Source organism: Teleopsis dalmanni, chromosome 1 (genome assembly GCF_002237135.1).
Source record: "Teleopsis dalmanni isolate 2A chromosome 1, ASM223713v2, whole genome shotgun sequence".
Taxonomy (NCBI): domain Eukaryota; kingdom Metazoa; phylum Arthropoda; class Insecta; order Diptera; family Diopsidae; genus Teleopsis; species Teleopsis dalmanni.
The window spans coordinates 180,839,916-180,854,733 of record NC_051846.1 but is presented as its reverse complement, the minus strand read 5'-3'; the positions used below and the strand labels follow the sequence as shown (position 1 = coordinate 180,854,733).

The 14,818-nt window shown below is 29.2% G+C and overlaps 2 protein-coding genes across 2 annotated transcripts; one reads left to right on the top strand and one right to left on the bottom strand.

Moving 5' to 3' along the window:
* The first annotated feature begins 143 nt into the window (after positions 1-143).
* Positions 144-6,949, top strand: LOC119670519 (protein 60A-like). The gene is made up of 5 exons (XM_038080798.1): positions 144-613; positions 3,996-4,168; positions 5,643-6,091; positions 6,152-6,319; positions 6,388-6,949. The coding sequence occupies exons 1-5, from the start codon at positions 315-317 to the stop codon at positions 6,646-6,648; spliced, it is 1,350 nt and encodes a 449-aa protein (XP_037936726.1). The 5' UTR covers positions 144-314; the 3' UTR covers positions 6,649-6,949.
* A 5,409-nt stretch (positions 6,950-12,358) lies between these two features.
* Positions 12,359-14,248, bottom strand: LOC119670521 (27 kDa hemolymph protein-like). The gene has a single exon (XM_038080799.1). It carries the CDS (start codon positions 13,866-13,868, stop codon positions 12,960-12,962), a length of 909 nt encoding a protein of 302 aa, XP_037936727.1. The 5' UTR covers positions 13,869-14,248; the 3' UTR covers positions 12,359-12,959.
* Between the last annotated feature and the right edge of the window lie 570 nt (positions 14,249-14,818).

The window sequence follows — 14,818 nt, the reverse complement described above, 5'->3', positions numbered from 1 at the left end:
TGTATCTCACTTTTTAGAAAATTTATTTGAAAAAATGAAAAAAAAAATTCTGCCAAATGTCTGTTGGGATTTAATGCACCTTTTATAATTTGTTTTAAATGTAAACAATAATTTCAACGTAAAATTAACAAAAATAAAAACACTTAAACATTTAATTTATTGCGTTCGAAATTTGATTTGATATTTTCCGTAGTTTTTCCGTGCGAATACATCAGTTGAGTTCGTTGTGTTAAGATGAAAACTTTAACATACACGATTTGTTGAAAAGCAAGAAAAATCTTGAGTTCGTTCTACGTAACACAGGAGTGAATAATATGTGGTGCAAAATATTGACTAATAAACTGTGGCGCCATCATAATCGGTTCAAAATGATGCTCCAATGGAAGAGATTAATTTTATTACCGATTTTAGTAATACTTTTAAGTAATTTAAGTATAAAAAATATATTAGTAAGTGCGAGTCAATCGGGTATCTACATCGACAATGGACTCGATCAAACAGTGATGCAACGTACTTTGAATGAGGATGACAAAATTCATGTTTCATATGAAATATTAGAATTTTTAGGTTTAGCTGAAAGACCCCGACGGAAGCATTCACATCTGTCATTAAGGTAAGTACCATAAATAATAATTTTAAGCATTTTTAGATTCAAATGTTTTTAGATGCAGGTTTATAGATTTTATATAGCAACTACAATATGATTGTTAAAAATACATTAAATCCCAGATTTTTACTATAAATTAATGATAATAACATAATTACACTAGTCATTACTAAAAAAAATTTTTATTTGTTATTTCATATATCACTGATTTATCAAACATTCCTCGTATATACAATTCCAAGTTTTCCAATATTTTTTTTGTCGTGTTTACTACGAGGTTCCAACTTATTTAACCACAATTTTACCGTTGTGATAACAATCAGATTCCAATACTTTTTATTACAATTTTAATGTTGTCTTATCACAACTCACCTATTTCTTAGAACTGAAGTAAGTTCATTTTCCATGAGACTGGCTAACATTGACATATATTTTTTTTAAATTAACAATTAAATTAATTCACTGAACTCTAAAAAATCGCATTGCATCATAACTCCTGTCTGAGTGTCACCCGGAGCATTGTGTTAGCATTGTCAAACAAACCCTATTCCTTGGGAAATGAGAATGTTTCTTTTTTGGTATATTAAGTTAAGATTAAGTTAGGTTAATTTAGTAGGTGTTATTGGTCCTTAGCAATACCAGATTAAATTGAGCTTTTCTTTAGGCATCATGTAGAAAGCCAGTGCTTTTTCCCTAACACAAAATTTTTTAATTATATTAGTTTTTAAAGGCTTAAGAGTGTTTTTGGTCCAAACCTCTATACGAGTAGCATTTGAATATAGACACTGTGCACCACAGTTTTAACAGACAAACACCGTACTATCAGAGTGATAGTACGTGAACATACCTATAGTATCTTCCAGTCATTGTGCTGCTTTTTTCAAGGTAGTTAATTAACAATATCCGTTTGCTATAAAAAAAATTAGTAGTCATGTCTTTCCCGGCTGACAAGACAATCCTCACCTTGTGTTACGAAAACATAATTAATCCGCTCTTTAAAATTAACAGAGTTCAACTCTGGTCTTTGATTCTGTAAGGTAGTTGAAGATTTTTGAAGTGTGCAATAAAAAAATTTATTTTTTGTTTTTACATTTACTAGAATTCTCAAAGATGTCATCATCGGCTTGAAAAATAAAATTAAGTCGCAATTTTAGTGATATGACATTTTTAACACACTCATATGACATTAATCAGTGTATTAATATACATATCACAAACTATAATATACTAATAATAAAATACTATTAATAAAATAAAATTGAATTTGTTTACCTTATACCTTATAATAAAGATTATAAAGAAAAATGTTTATAGCTCCTAAGAGGTCGCTATATATGTGACGTCACAATATAAACATGAGTGGTGCAATTCGTATTCCTAGCGTTTGAAAGCAATTTCGATTAAATAGACAATTTATATAGTTTATGTGAAATTGTATAATATAATTTGAATATTAATCTCCTATAAAAAAAAAAAATAAACATATCTCACACATATACACTACATTAAGTGTTTATATTACAAATTTTGTATACTCATTAAATCGATTAATTTTGCTGACAAATTGTCTATGAGCAGTTTCAAGTGATTTGTCCATATAGTTTGATTTATAAGTGTTTAAATAAATTTTTATACAAATAAATGTAAATTTATACATAGTATATATATAATATTGGGTGTATATTATATTACATTAAATCAAATAGATTGACAAATATGATAGCTTTTGAACTAAACTTATTATGTATCGTTCTTTCCTCGGTGGTCACGTCAATAACTTTCACTATGTGTTCCGTATTTCTTTTAAAAACCCATCTGAATATGGTTTGTGTTCAACCTACCTTCTCTCGTCTGCAACCTACCATTGAAGAAGTTCTAGAAATATTTGACATTTAGCTCGACTATCAAACTCGACTATTTTACATTTTAGTTTTTGACATTGAATATGTGTTCTATAATAAAAACATATATTATTTCTGGCACCGTTAAAAATATTTGAAAAAGTAAAGCTCTACTACATTTGCATACCCTTGAAAGCTTTACTTCTTCAAATATTTGTAACAGTCCCAGAAATAATATCCTTATTAATTGGGTATTATATACAATCTCAAGTTTTCCAATATTTTTGTGTCGCATTTATCACGGCTTATTTAATTTAAAAAAAAACATTTATTACTGCATTAGAATATTATAAAAATGAACCAATTTTGCTTAATATGGCACAAAATAGCACTCAAGTGCTTTTTAGTAACACTTTTTGAATCAGCTATCTATATAAGGATGATCAAATAACGTAAGAAATATAATGTTAATGTAAATTTTGGTTGTGTGTAGAAATTATTCAACAAACGCTCTTCGTGTCGGTTTTAAAAAGTAATACTAATAAAATGTTAAAGGCTATAAATATTTGAAATTTAACTTGAATATCAAAAATAAATTATTTACGAATTAATAAAACCAAATAACTTTTTTTATTATGTCTAAAATCTGTAAAGAGTTTCACAAAGTAAGAAGTACTCTTAAGTTCACATCTAAGTCTTCGAAAGTGAACTTGTAACAACAATTAGTAACAACAACAATTGTAATAACAATTAGTTGAAGAAGTTGATATTTTAAAAAGTTAGTATCGAAAGTCTATTAAAGTTGCGAACCTTCAAAAGCTTTACTTCTTCAAAAATTTTTAACATTTCCATAAAATAATATCCTCTTTAAGTGGGCGTATCTTTTTTTCCTCTGACGAATATACCAGTTTAAGGGTGCGTCATCGAATACGCATGCGTGAGTGTAAGACTTTTCTTTAATATATTATCGACCATTAATGTTGTGATAATTTAAATATAATAAACCAAAATTAGTAATAACATTTCGACTAATGCACAACTGGATTTGTAGTGATGACAAATGAGTGCATTGTTTTATATATAATATTTATGAAATATTTAATTTGAAACATTTATAATTTTATTTTTTATTTATTTAATTTTTGGAATTAAAACAATTTTATATACATATATTATTATTTTATTTATGATGTATCTGTTTCTGTTTTTGATTTCTAGATATGTATCAAATCATACAGAATATAATCTGTATGTAATTTTCATATGCATTTATGTATTATCATTTATTGGAGTAATACTGTTCCTTATTATAGTAATACATATTATTTTTATTAAAGACTAGAACGCTTTGCCACCTAGTGAATCCCTTCAATCTTTAAATCTGTATATTTCCGATTTTTATATAATTTAAAGTAAAGTTAGAACAAAATAATAATACCATCGAAATGATGAAATGGCTTATGTCTTTATGCAAAAACTATATTTAATAAATTCAGAAAATTAAAATATCTTCCCTAATAAAATATTTAAAATTTTTTTATTTTCAGAAAATCTGCACCGCAATTTTTGCTTGATGTTTACCATAGATTGACAGAGGAAGAAACCGCAGAATCTCTCTCTCGCTCGAAACGAGATCTACAAGAACAAGAGAATTTTATAACCGATCTAGATAAGAAAGCTATCGATCAAAGTGATATTATAATGACGTTCCTAAATAAAAGTAAGTTAGAATATTTTTACAAAAAAAATTTGTGTTTATATTTATTGGATTTTATTAGGGTTATTTGAGTTTTTCAAATAATACTAATGTAGATACTTTTTATATCTATACCCTTTGGTTTGTTTTGATTTTTTATAAGCAAAAAATTAGTAAATATATAGTAAATTCCAAACATCTCTATAAATATATAGGATAATTTATCATATTTGTATACCATAACTTGCTTTTAAAAATAAGAGGTCCTAACGTATCAATAGTTCACATTCTTTTTTTTTTGCTTAAACGCTCAATGGCAGAGAAATTCACTCTACAGTTTTCAAGGAATTACATCAAAATCCTAAATTAAAATTTAGTCGATTAATGTTAATATAGATTAAATTAGGGGGCTTTCTGTGCTGAAATTTTTAATAAAAGATAGGAAGACTCAATGATATGCAGGCATCTGTATGCAATCTGGCCACTTTCTACTAAAAGGAAATCTAATATTCTCATTTAGATGCCCCGTAGAGATATCAGTCTTATGGTAGGTTTTCTCACAGGTTACTGCAAACTAGGCAACCATGCTAAAAGATTGAATCTTCCTTTCAATCATATCTACCGCAGCTGTGCGGAAGACGATGAGAGTGCCTACTACTACTCTACTCTCCCTTTGTCCAGCTCATGCACGATGGCGACTCGACACTTGAGGAGCCTCCTTTCTTGAGAATGTTGATCAATTACAAGACCTAGCATTTTAAGCTTCGCCAAAAGTTCTAGGTGGTTTTAAACTCTGCGTTTTCCTCTATATACGGCAACACCAATAGGCCTAAGTGGATCCCCTAACCTAACCTAACCAAGGGACTTGCGCTTAGCTACACCACTTATAGTAAATATTACTTAAACTTAAGGCTGCACTTTATACATTATCTGTGGAACAGAAGTCATTTCTAATACTTTAACTTTTAGTTTTGGGATTTTATCCCAATTTTATTGTTGATTTAAGACTGAAATGACATTTACTTGAAGTTATAACGTTTAAAATTCTTAACTTAGGGTTTCTTAACTTAGATCTGTGTTGTAATAATCCCTTTGGTATAGTGAATTATAAACAAATCTTTTGACACTTTGTCTGTGATTGTATATGAAACGGAGTTTCTCTACTGCGCACTATTTGGAGGTGTTAAAAAAATTTAAACACTGTTAGGAAAAAGAAAATAAACAATAAATAATTTAAAACGGCCGTTTCAATGTTGGACGGAATACTTTTTAAATATTTTTGTACCTTTTAACACATTTAAATAATGGTCCAAATTTTTACTGCTGGGTAATCACGAACTTATGACTTGTTATTTTCACAAAGTTCCTCCTTTGCTGTTGCTTGTGTTTTCAAGCGCAATCAAAGCTTAGCTTAAAATCTTCTACCTACCTACGATGATTTTAGTTACTCATGTTTTGTTTTTTTTTCTCTGTTTTTGTTTTTTTGCATTCCATCTAGACCACCATGTAGACGAAGTACGGCATGAGCATGGACGACGGCTTTGGTTTGATGTTTCCGATGAAAATGTGCCTGATAATAATTACTTAATGATGGCCGAGCTGCGAATTTATCAAAATCCAGCACATGGCAAATGGATGACTAGTAACAAAGAGTTTACAATAAGTGTTTATTCCATTGTAAATATGGATGGCCAAAGAGAACTAGAAATATTATCATCGGTAAATACAACTTCTGATTATCAAGGTTGGCTAGAATTGAATGTAACAGAAGGTCTAGCACTATGGCTCAAAAATCAAGAAGAAAACAAAGGTCTTTATATTGGCGCTCATGCAGTGCATAAGCCTGAACGAGAAGTAAAACTTGATGATATTGGTTTAGTACATCCAAAAGGTACAAGTGATGATGAATATCAGCCATTTATGATTGGATTTTTCAGAGGTCCTGAGGTGAGCATATAAAAATCATGCTTTTATTTATATATATTATTTATGTTAAATTTTTTATAGCTTATCAAAACAGCAAAAACACATAGCCGTAAGAAACGTAACACACAACACGTACGCAGAAGAAAAAAATCAGAAATGGTTAATCCACTATTTGAAGGACCGGTGGAGAGTATGCGAAGCTGTCAAATTCAGACATTATATATTGATTTCAAAGATTTAGGCTGGCATGTAAGCTATATAATATTCATATCCATAAAATTCATTTTTCAAATATTTTTATTCCTATATTTTAACAGGACTGGATTATAGCACCTGAGGGTTATGGTGCCTTTTACTGTGCCGGTGAATGCAATTTTCCTTTGAATGCACATATGAATGCTACAAATCATGCTATTGTACAAACTTTAGTGCATCTTATGGAACCGAAAAAAGTACCGAAGCCATGCTGTGCTCCTACTCGCCTAGGTGCACTTCCGGTACTTTACCATCTCAATGAAGAAAATGTTAATTTGAAAAAATACAAAAATATGATAGTGAAAAGTTGCGGGTGCCATTAAAATAATTACAATTGGAACATAACTGACCTCTACAAATGAAGTGTATACTTTCCTGTGAATACTTACATATATACAATTTATTTTTGTATACATATTAATGTGTGAAGTTAATTCTTTCTCATAATTAACTTAATTTAAACTTAAATTAGTATTTAAGTGATTTTTTATACGTGATCCAATATGAATGATATTTTCTTATATTGGGGTATAATTTAAGAGTAATATTATTCAGATTTTATTTTTATTTTATTTTATTATTCCACATTGGATGTCAAAACAAACCTAAAACTTATAGATTGGTTTGTTATAAATAAAAAAAATTAGAATTATTACTGATACTGATATGTATTTAAATATAATTGCTGAAATGTTTTTAATAAGATAAAATAATATATAATAAACAATTCGACTTATAAAATTTATAAGAGGACGTGGAAACTTATTTTTATTTAAAAGTATTTGTAGGTATATTTTAAAATTAAAGATCCATTTTTATAATGTCTTATTTCAAGTTTAATTAATTTAAAGCTGTTTTACTTCACTTTTTAAATAATTTTTAAATGATGAAATGGCTGAAGTGAAAAAATAAAAGCTTACAGCTTAGTTTTTATTTTCTTTTTTTTTTTATTATTTGGTGTAGCCTATATAACTATAGCCGACGTTTTGAGAAGTTTGTTTAATTTTTTCCTCAGGGTTATTGAGTTATAATAATACTCGCCCTAAAGAAGAAGTCAAACAAACTTCGAAACGTTCACGATAGTTATATACACTACTATATTATAATAAAAACAAAAATAATAATTAATCTTCAAGCTTTAATTTTTAAGTTAAAGCCTTTATTATAAAAAGTTATATTTATTATAAAAAATGAAACTGTCTCGAATCATGATATACGTACGTAATATAATATATCATTTATATATATGAACGTATGTAATGAGATAATTCAATAGACCTAATTAGTTTATGTTGGACCTTTTTGATTCGTATTTATGTTAGACCTAATTAATTTGTCTATAAAATGCACTTAGGAAGAACAAAAACAAAATTATACGTTTCGCTTATTATAATAAATCGAAATAACTCGCTTAACGCGTTTGCGATTTATCCTGCAAACCAATTTAACAACGAATTTATGTACAGTCAGCTATTTTAGGTAACCTTTTTCATTCGCTACATGTACGCGTATATAGCTTGCTTCTCTAGATATCGAGGTTTAAATTTGTAGGCTTTTTACTAACTTACTTATTACTAACAAAAAACTACATATGACATCTATTATCAACTAGTATATGCAATTTATATATTGATTATACAAACAGCGGATAATAATAAGGAAATGTAAGTAAGAGATTTACATCTAATTGTTATTGGTTCCATACAAAAATATACAATTTTAAATTTCAATATCTTGTTATATTAGTTTATAGTCTAGTAAAAAAAATTACTTAAAATAGTTGACCTTACTCTTCAAAATTCCTTGGTACATCTGCTAAAAGACCTTAGAATAGACCCGGTCAAAAAATACATAAGAGACAGAGCCCTGAAGCTATTCACGAAAACCGATAGGTTACCCTATTTAGCACTATATAATCTCAGAATAATCTCTACCCGCACGGGACGATACTTAGGTCTTAGATCAGTCATCGAATAATCACGAAGCTTTTGAAAAATACATAAATTAGTCAGTGAGAAGGGTGAGATTCTGCAGAAACTCCCCAGCTTTCAAAGAGTAAAAGTTCCCAGGTGCACTAACTCGGAAGAGATTCAACATCAATTTAAATCCGATTTAAAATGGGATTACCAGATAAGTGGAAATCGAGTCACTCGCCTGACCACCTAATTCGAAAACTCATTACCAGTCAATGCCAGCTTGAAAATATTATAGCCGTATTTTATCTTTAAATATTTTTTGTGGCAATTCAATATAAAATCTTCAAATCTTATCATTTTGTTTGGATTTAGGGCAAACGACTTTAGATAGTTATTATCTAGAGTTTTAGATTTGAATATTATTTCTTAAGATTTCTAAAATAATAGTTTTAATTTTTAACAATAATAGTATAATTGTTTACAATAATGTGTAAACCTAACAAAATATTACAAAAAACATGATATTAGTAACTCTAGAATCCATCAAATCGGTGAGCCCTATTTTGACATAGATAGAATAAACTAGGAGACAAACTAATATGGTATTAAAATATGGTATTAAAAACTTTAGGGAAAAACTTAAAATTCCCTTGATAAAACACTCTACTAATCAACACCAGCTACTAGAAATGGAAATCGAGTCTATAGGGAGAAATCTGGGCACATTCAATGTTAATATTTTTGTTAGTGCAATCTGTAAAAGCGCGCTGAATTAATTTATATGAATAACATCTATTTTAGTAAAACAAAATTCTATAAATATACATAGTAATACTAAATATTGTAACTATATACATATAATATTAAAAGAAGTTGATATTAAGATACAAATTGTTTGGTTGTTAGTTCATATTATCTAAACATACATATTCAAAAAGTTAAACTCAATACCATCAAGTGCAAACTCAGTTGTTAAATGGAGCAAATCTCTTAATGAGATATCTCAGCATTTCAACATACTAACAATTTCACTTTTAGGATATAGAGATATAAACCTGTATTGAAGACGAGTTAACAAAGAAAGGATTTAACTTTCAAGCTTTTCCATAAAAACAACAGTTTGGAAAATACTTTAAACGAAATAGATGAACCGACGAAACCAGGTATAATATGTTCCAACACGAGGATCATCCTGCCAAAATGAAATCTTCCATGTTAAAAGATGAAATATTAATACTAAGAGCTGTCATTACCTGCCCTATAAGTCGACACATCTCAAGAACGTATACTATATCCAACAATCACAACTTTTGATATTAAGTAGGTTCAACGATGGTTCATCATTTAATTAGAGATCGCACTGCTATCGTGTACTGTCATATTTAATCTGTACATAAGTTTCCAAAGTCGAGGTCCACAAGGAACTACCTACTTAAAGATATTGCTAAAAACAATAGATGAATTAGGTACTTTGCAGCATTAACATTAATAGATTTTTATGTTATTTAAATATTATAATTATTTATTAAGCTTTAGTCGATGTTTTAATTTTTATTAGCAAATTCGTTTCGGCAATGAAAGAGGCAAGTGCGCTTTTCAGCTACATATTTACTTAAGACTATACATTGTACGAATACGTATGTATACATAATTTTTAATACTAAAATTGTTATCTTAGTAAATAATAGAGTATTTAAACGCTAAACAATTGCTATGGGAATTAATATACAAACGTACATAAAAATTTTTATTATCTTGAGTTTAATGAAAAACTAGTTCCTAGTGTAAGTAATTACGCACATATGTAGACATAAACTTGTTATTATACTCTGTAATAAAGCGTACGTTTAGTAAAAATCCATTATAAAGTATATTAAAAATAACTGAATTTAAAATATGAAATCTTTACTAACTGCCTTCAAAATTATTGCAATAACTTATTATATCAGCACTTCCAAAGTACGTTACTAAGTACGTACAATTTTAGGGCAACGCAACATATTATGTTAGATCAGATTGTTTATAGACATTGAAACGAAAAAATTTGATAATTTAATAAAAATTATGCACCATTCTAAATAGATCGGTTGTAATAGGGTTTTTTGCAGAACAGGATAAAGTGAGCCGATATTGTGTACGAGAAGTGTTCGTTGGGCGCATAGAAATAGAATACCATCAAACGAGGCAATTGCAGAATACAGTGAGATGCGTACCCACAAACTCTGAATCACCTATCCTAAATCAGTAGAGAATTAACTAGCAGCAGAATCAATTGACAGCTAAGCAAGCAACAGCACAAATCATACAAGATCAAGACATATTTCATGATATACTCTAATATATATTAGTTCCCATAGATCCTACAAGGAGCAAAGGACCACCTTCTTGTGGTTTCAGTAGTAATCAGATAGTTTCAGGTAAGTGGGTGATTAGTGTACTGCACCCGGGTTCGTGGCTATGATTGCTAGCGGAGCCTCCAAACTTGCCGTAATGTTGGTGTTAAGAATTGAAGATTTCCTCTCCAGCACGTGTTGAGAGTATACCGCCTGTACTTCCCTATTAAGACACACACTTTTACCCTCTACATCCAACACTCTAATAGACCCACCTCATCCTTTTCTTCTCACCCATCCTATACCTAATATATTTCCTAGCCAATGTATTCGTTGTTCATAATTTCTTCCATATGTCCTGCTATTGAGATCTCTGCGGGCCACAACAACACGCCACAACTCCTCAACAGATTTTGACAATCAATCAGTACGAGGCGGTACGAAGTACAACACTATAGGTCTGAATTTAAATCCAATTAAGATATGGTTTACAAACGTTCTTTATGTAGCTTGATCTTAGACCTTGAGCTTCAAGCACTTATTAATTCGCTAAAAACGTTGACATCGTATATGATGCGTACTACAAATATATATAGAAATTTAACTCTAACTGCTATCATTAGAGACCAAAATATCTGTGAATGTGTAACTTAAGGCCAGCCAAATTAACTTAACGTAATACTGCCATATGTAACTTAAGCGCATATCATAATACTTTTTCCTAAAGTGAAGAATTTACAATTAAGTTTATAAATGTTTAAAAAAAATATTAATTTTTTATAGTGTTAAGATTGATTAGTTTTCTACAATATAAAAAATCTGTATAGCTCCAATTCCATAAGACATACTAATACGCTTGATTAAGATCTTCTACTGACGTTGAGTAAAAGCTATATTATTATTATAAGAACAACAGTTGTGAACAACTGTACTGTTCTAAAAGAATCTTCTAAGCTAACTTCTACAACTAACAATATTTCATTCAATTCAATAAGACTGGAGGCCTCATATGGTCCGAAAAATGCCAGATAAAAGTAGTCCATCATTTTTCTAAGTAATCATAGTACACACCCAGTTATTTTTTTTGTTACAACAGTTCAGACTGAACTGAAAATACCTTCAGACAAACTAAAGAAATCATGCCAAATCGAACAAAATCCAGAACTAGCTAGCTACTAATGATGAACAGAAAAGGTAAGTGACTTGCGACAGGGTTTCACACTGTACATTGCGGAGTAAAAAAAAGCATCTATTGAATCTTGGTATTACAAGGGACGATAGCAGCTGCACTCTGTCACGAAGAAGAGGACACATTATGTGTCACTGTTAGAGTCTCGCCAGACTCTCACTTCGGTGTTTATCAACTGTCTATACACTTATATTGGCATTTTTAACTGCTAAAGTGGGTTTGTCACATAATGGAACTACAGTGGGTTTATCACAATAATCCTCAAAGGACAGACAAACAAATATTTAGATTTTAAAAATTGACTACGTTGCAGTTACTCTATATCATGAAATGCGAACCCTAGAATAAATGAAATTTGTAAACAACACAAAAAATAAAAATATAAAAAAATAAGAAACAAAACACGTTTGATAGCCCCGGAAAATGATTAATTAAAAATTGAAGTCAACTAACTGCGACATGGAAAAGGTCAAAGTCTAAACAATCAGTTGTAAATTAAATAACTAATTAAATGATTATTTTAAAAAATGCAACATTTAAAAATTATTTCGTCGAAATTGTACTTTTGTAAAATTAGAAATAATACATAGAGGCAGTTACATACGTTATGTATTTATTTAAATTTTATCAAATAACCGCTATCTCAAATACAAAACAATACAACTAACAATTTGAATATATGTATATGAATAAAAATACATTCTTATTTTTATAAATTAATGTACAAGATCACTTTGACTTGATCCATAAAGTAAATTGTTCTTATTGCTGTTTGCTAAGCTTGCGTTTTAGCACAGTAAGACATTTATATATATATTTGAATATATAAAAATTATACATTAATTTCAAAAGCACAAGCACATACACTTTTATAATTATTCGAAATTTTGAAGATTCATTTGAATACTGTTATTAAACATTTCATTATTCTCAAGCTAAAGTTGAATCATATAAAAATTATTCGATCTACCACAGCAATACATATAATATATAATTTTAAAGAAAATTTGATAATTTCATAAGCATAATTATAAGATCTAAGTACTTAAACTAAATATGTATGATTCTCTATAAAAATACCCGTGTAACACTAAATAAGTGTAGCTAATTACATATAATATCATATACAAAGGAGTAAATATCAAAGAGTATATAAGCCCTGCCAAATACAATATTGAAAGCACTTCGACTAAAATTTACACATAAAATCGTTTCGATATCAATTGAATCACAGCAAATGAGAATGCCAATCCAGTTGCGCTAAGTGTAACTAATAATGATGATGAACTGGTGCTGTTTTGTTTATGTGCCGATGGTGTATTGCGACATATTGTTTCATTTTTGATGAAACGAAACATTGACTCCACAATGTTTGCAGGTGTTATTTCGGTACAAGTTTCCAACCTTTCAACGATGCATGTTTCCAGTTTTTCAATATCATTACACTGTTTCTGGCTCATTACCAATTTAGGTAAAGATTTAAAATTCTGAAAACCTTCCTTTGGCACATAATCAGAGAATGTATCATTAAGGCACTGTTGTATATCATCCCTTTTTGATTCCAAGCATTCTGGTCCCTTTTCAGCTATAAAAAGCGCTATTTGGTCACCACCTTTATGACATACGAAACTTAGCAAGCTGCGTACTATTCTCATAACTGTCTCCTGATTATCCTGCTCTTCTGCATCTAAACAAGGCACCAATTTCTTATTAAACACTTCAACGCATTCTATCACATGCGGCCGTTTTTTGCAGTATTTATTAAAAACAACATCCAATTCTCCACGTGGACTAGCTTCTTCAATTTCTGTTTGAATAGCAGTATAGTTAATAATGGTGGTTAAACACTCACTTAAAACGCCAAATGAGTTCATTATTTCTTCAAATGCTTCATCACCTTTTTCTTTACCAGCTATCTCTATGCATTTATCCTTTAAAAGGGTTTTCGCATCATCCATTGTTAAATTTGTATTAGCTAGTTCCGAAGGAAGCTGGTTTTGAATGTCATTGACATTTAATTGTTTAAGGTTATCGCCGATGTCAGCAATAACTGTAGTCGCCAATATTATAGTAAAAAGACAAGATAACGTTTTGTAAAATGCCATTTTCTTTGTGACTCACGTTGTTAAAATATATAGACACTTGTATATATATATATAATGAAAATTATCTTTATTTTACAGTTGCAATAATCAACAAATTACTCAACTATACACAATTAAATGCCTATTTACGCTTTCGCTCGTATTTCCACACTAAATTTGACCGCAATGCTTCCACTTCTTGCACCTAATTTTCTGTATGGCTGCGCTATAATTTAATTACCAACTATTTTTAAGTCTTATGTTTATATAAACGGTTGCACTTTATTCAAATGTATAATATAGCACGAAGAAAAAAAATGCGCCAAACTTGTAAAAATAACGAAATGCGACGATTAACTTTAAAACTACAGCTGACAACAAAGAATTCTCAAAATGTAATGTCAGTGCAAAACAAAATTATCGCAAGCCAACAAATATCTAATAAAAAAACAGACTGAGTATGAAACCGCAGTTCTAATGAATTTTATGTATTAGGCTATGACCACATGCCTGAAGAAATGTACATATAGGTTGTGTGCGAGTTTGAGTAAATTGAAGGAAATAGTAAATTATGTCGGTATAGCAGCGAATGTTGGTATTTAAAAGAATTTCGAGTAGGGTAAATTAGATATTACCATTGCATTTTATAAGAGGTTTAATAAATAAATAAATAAATAAATTTGAAAACTTTTAACTAAAAATAATAAATAAATGCAATAAATAAATATTTACATAAGAGCAGTTCAAAAAATATCTAGGAAATTTCAATTTACTTTACCTCAATTTACTCGAACTCTCACACTCGCCATAAGTACATATATATTTGGAAAATATTTCCATAATTATTTATTATTATATAACAACATATAAAATTGATTACTATAAAAAACCAACATACAACATTAAGTTGATAACTAATAAATTGTATTAATTTAATAAAATTCTTAACAATGTAATTATTATTAGCATAA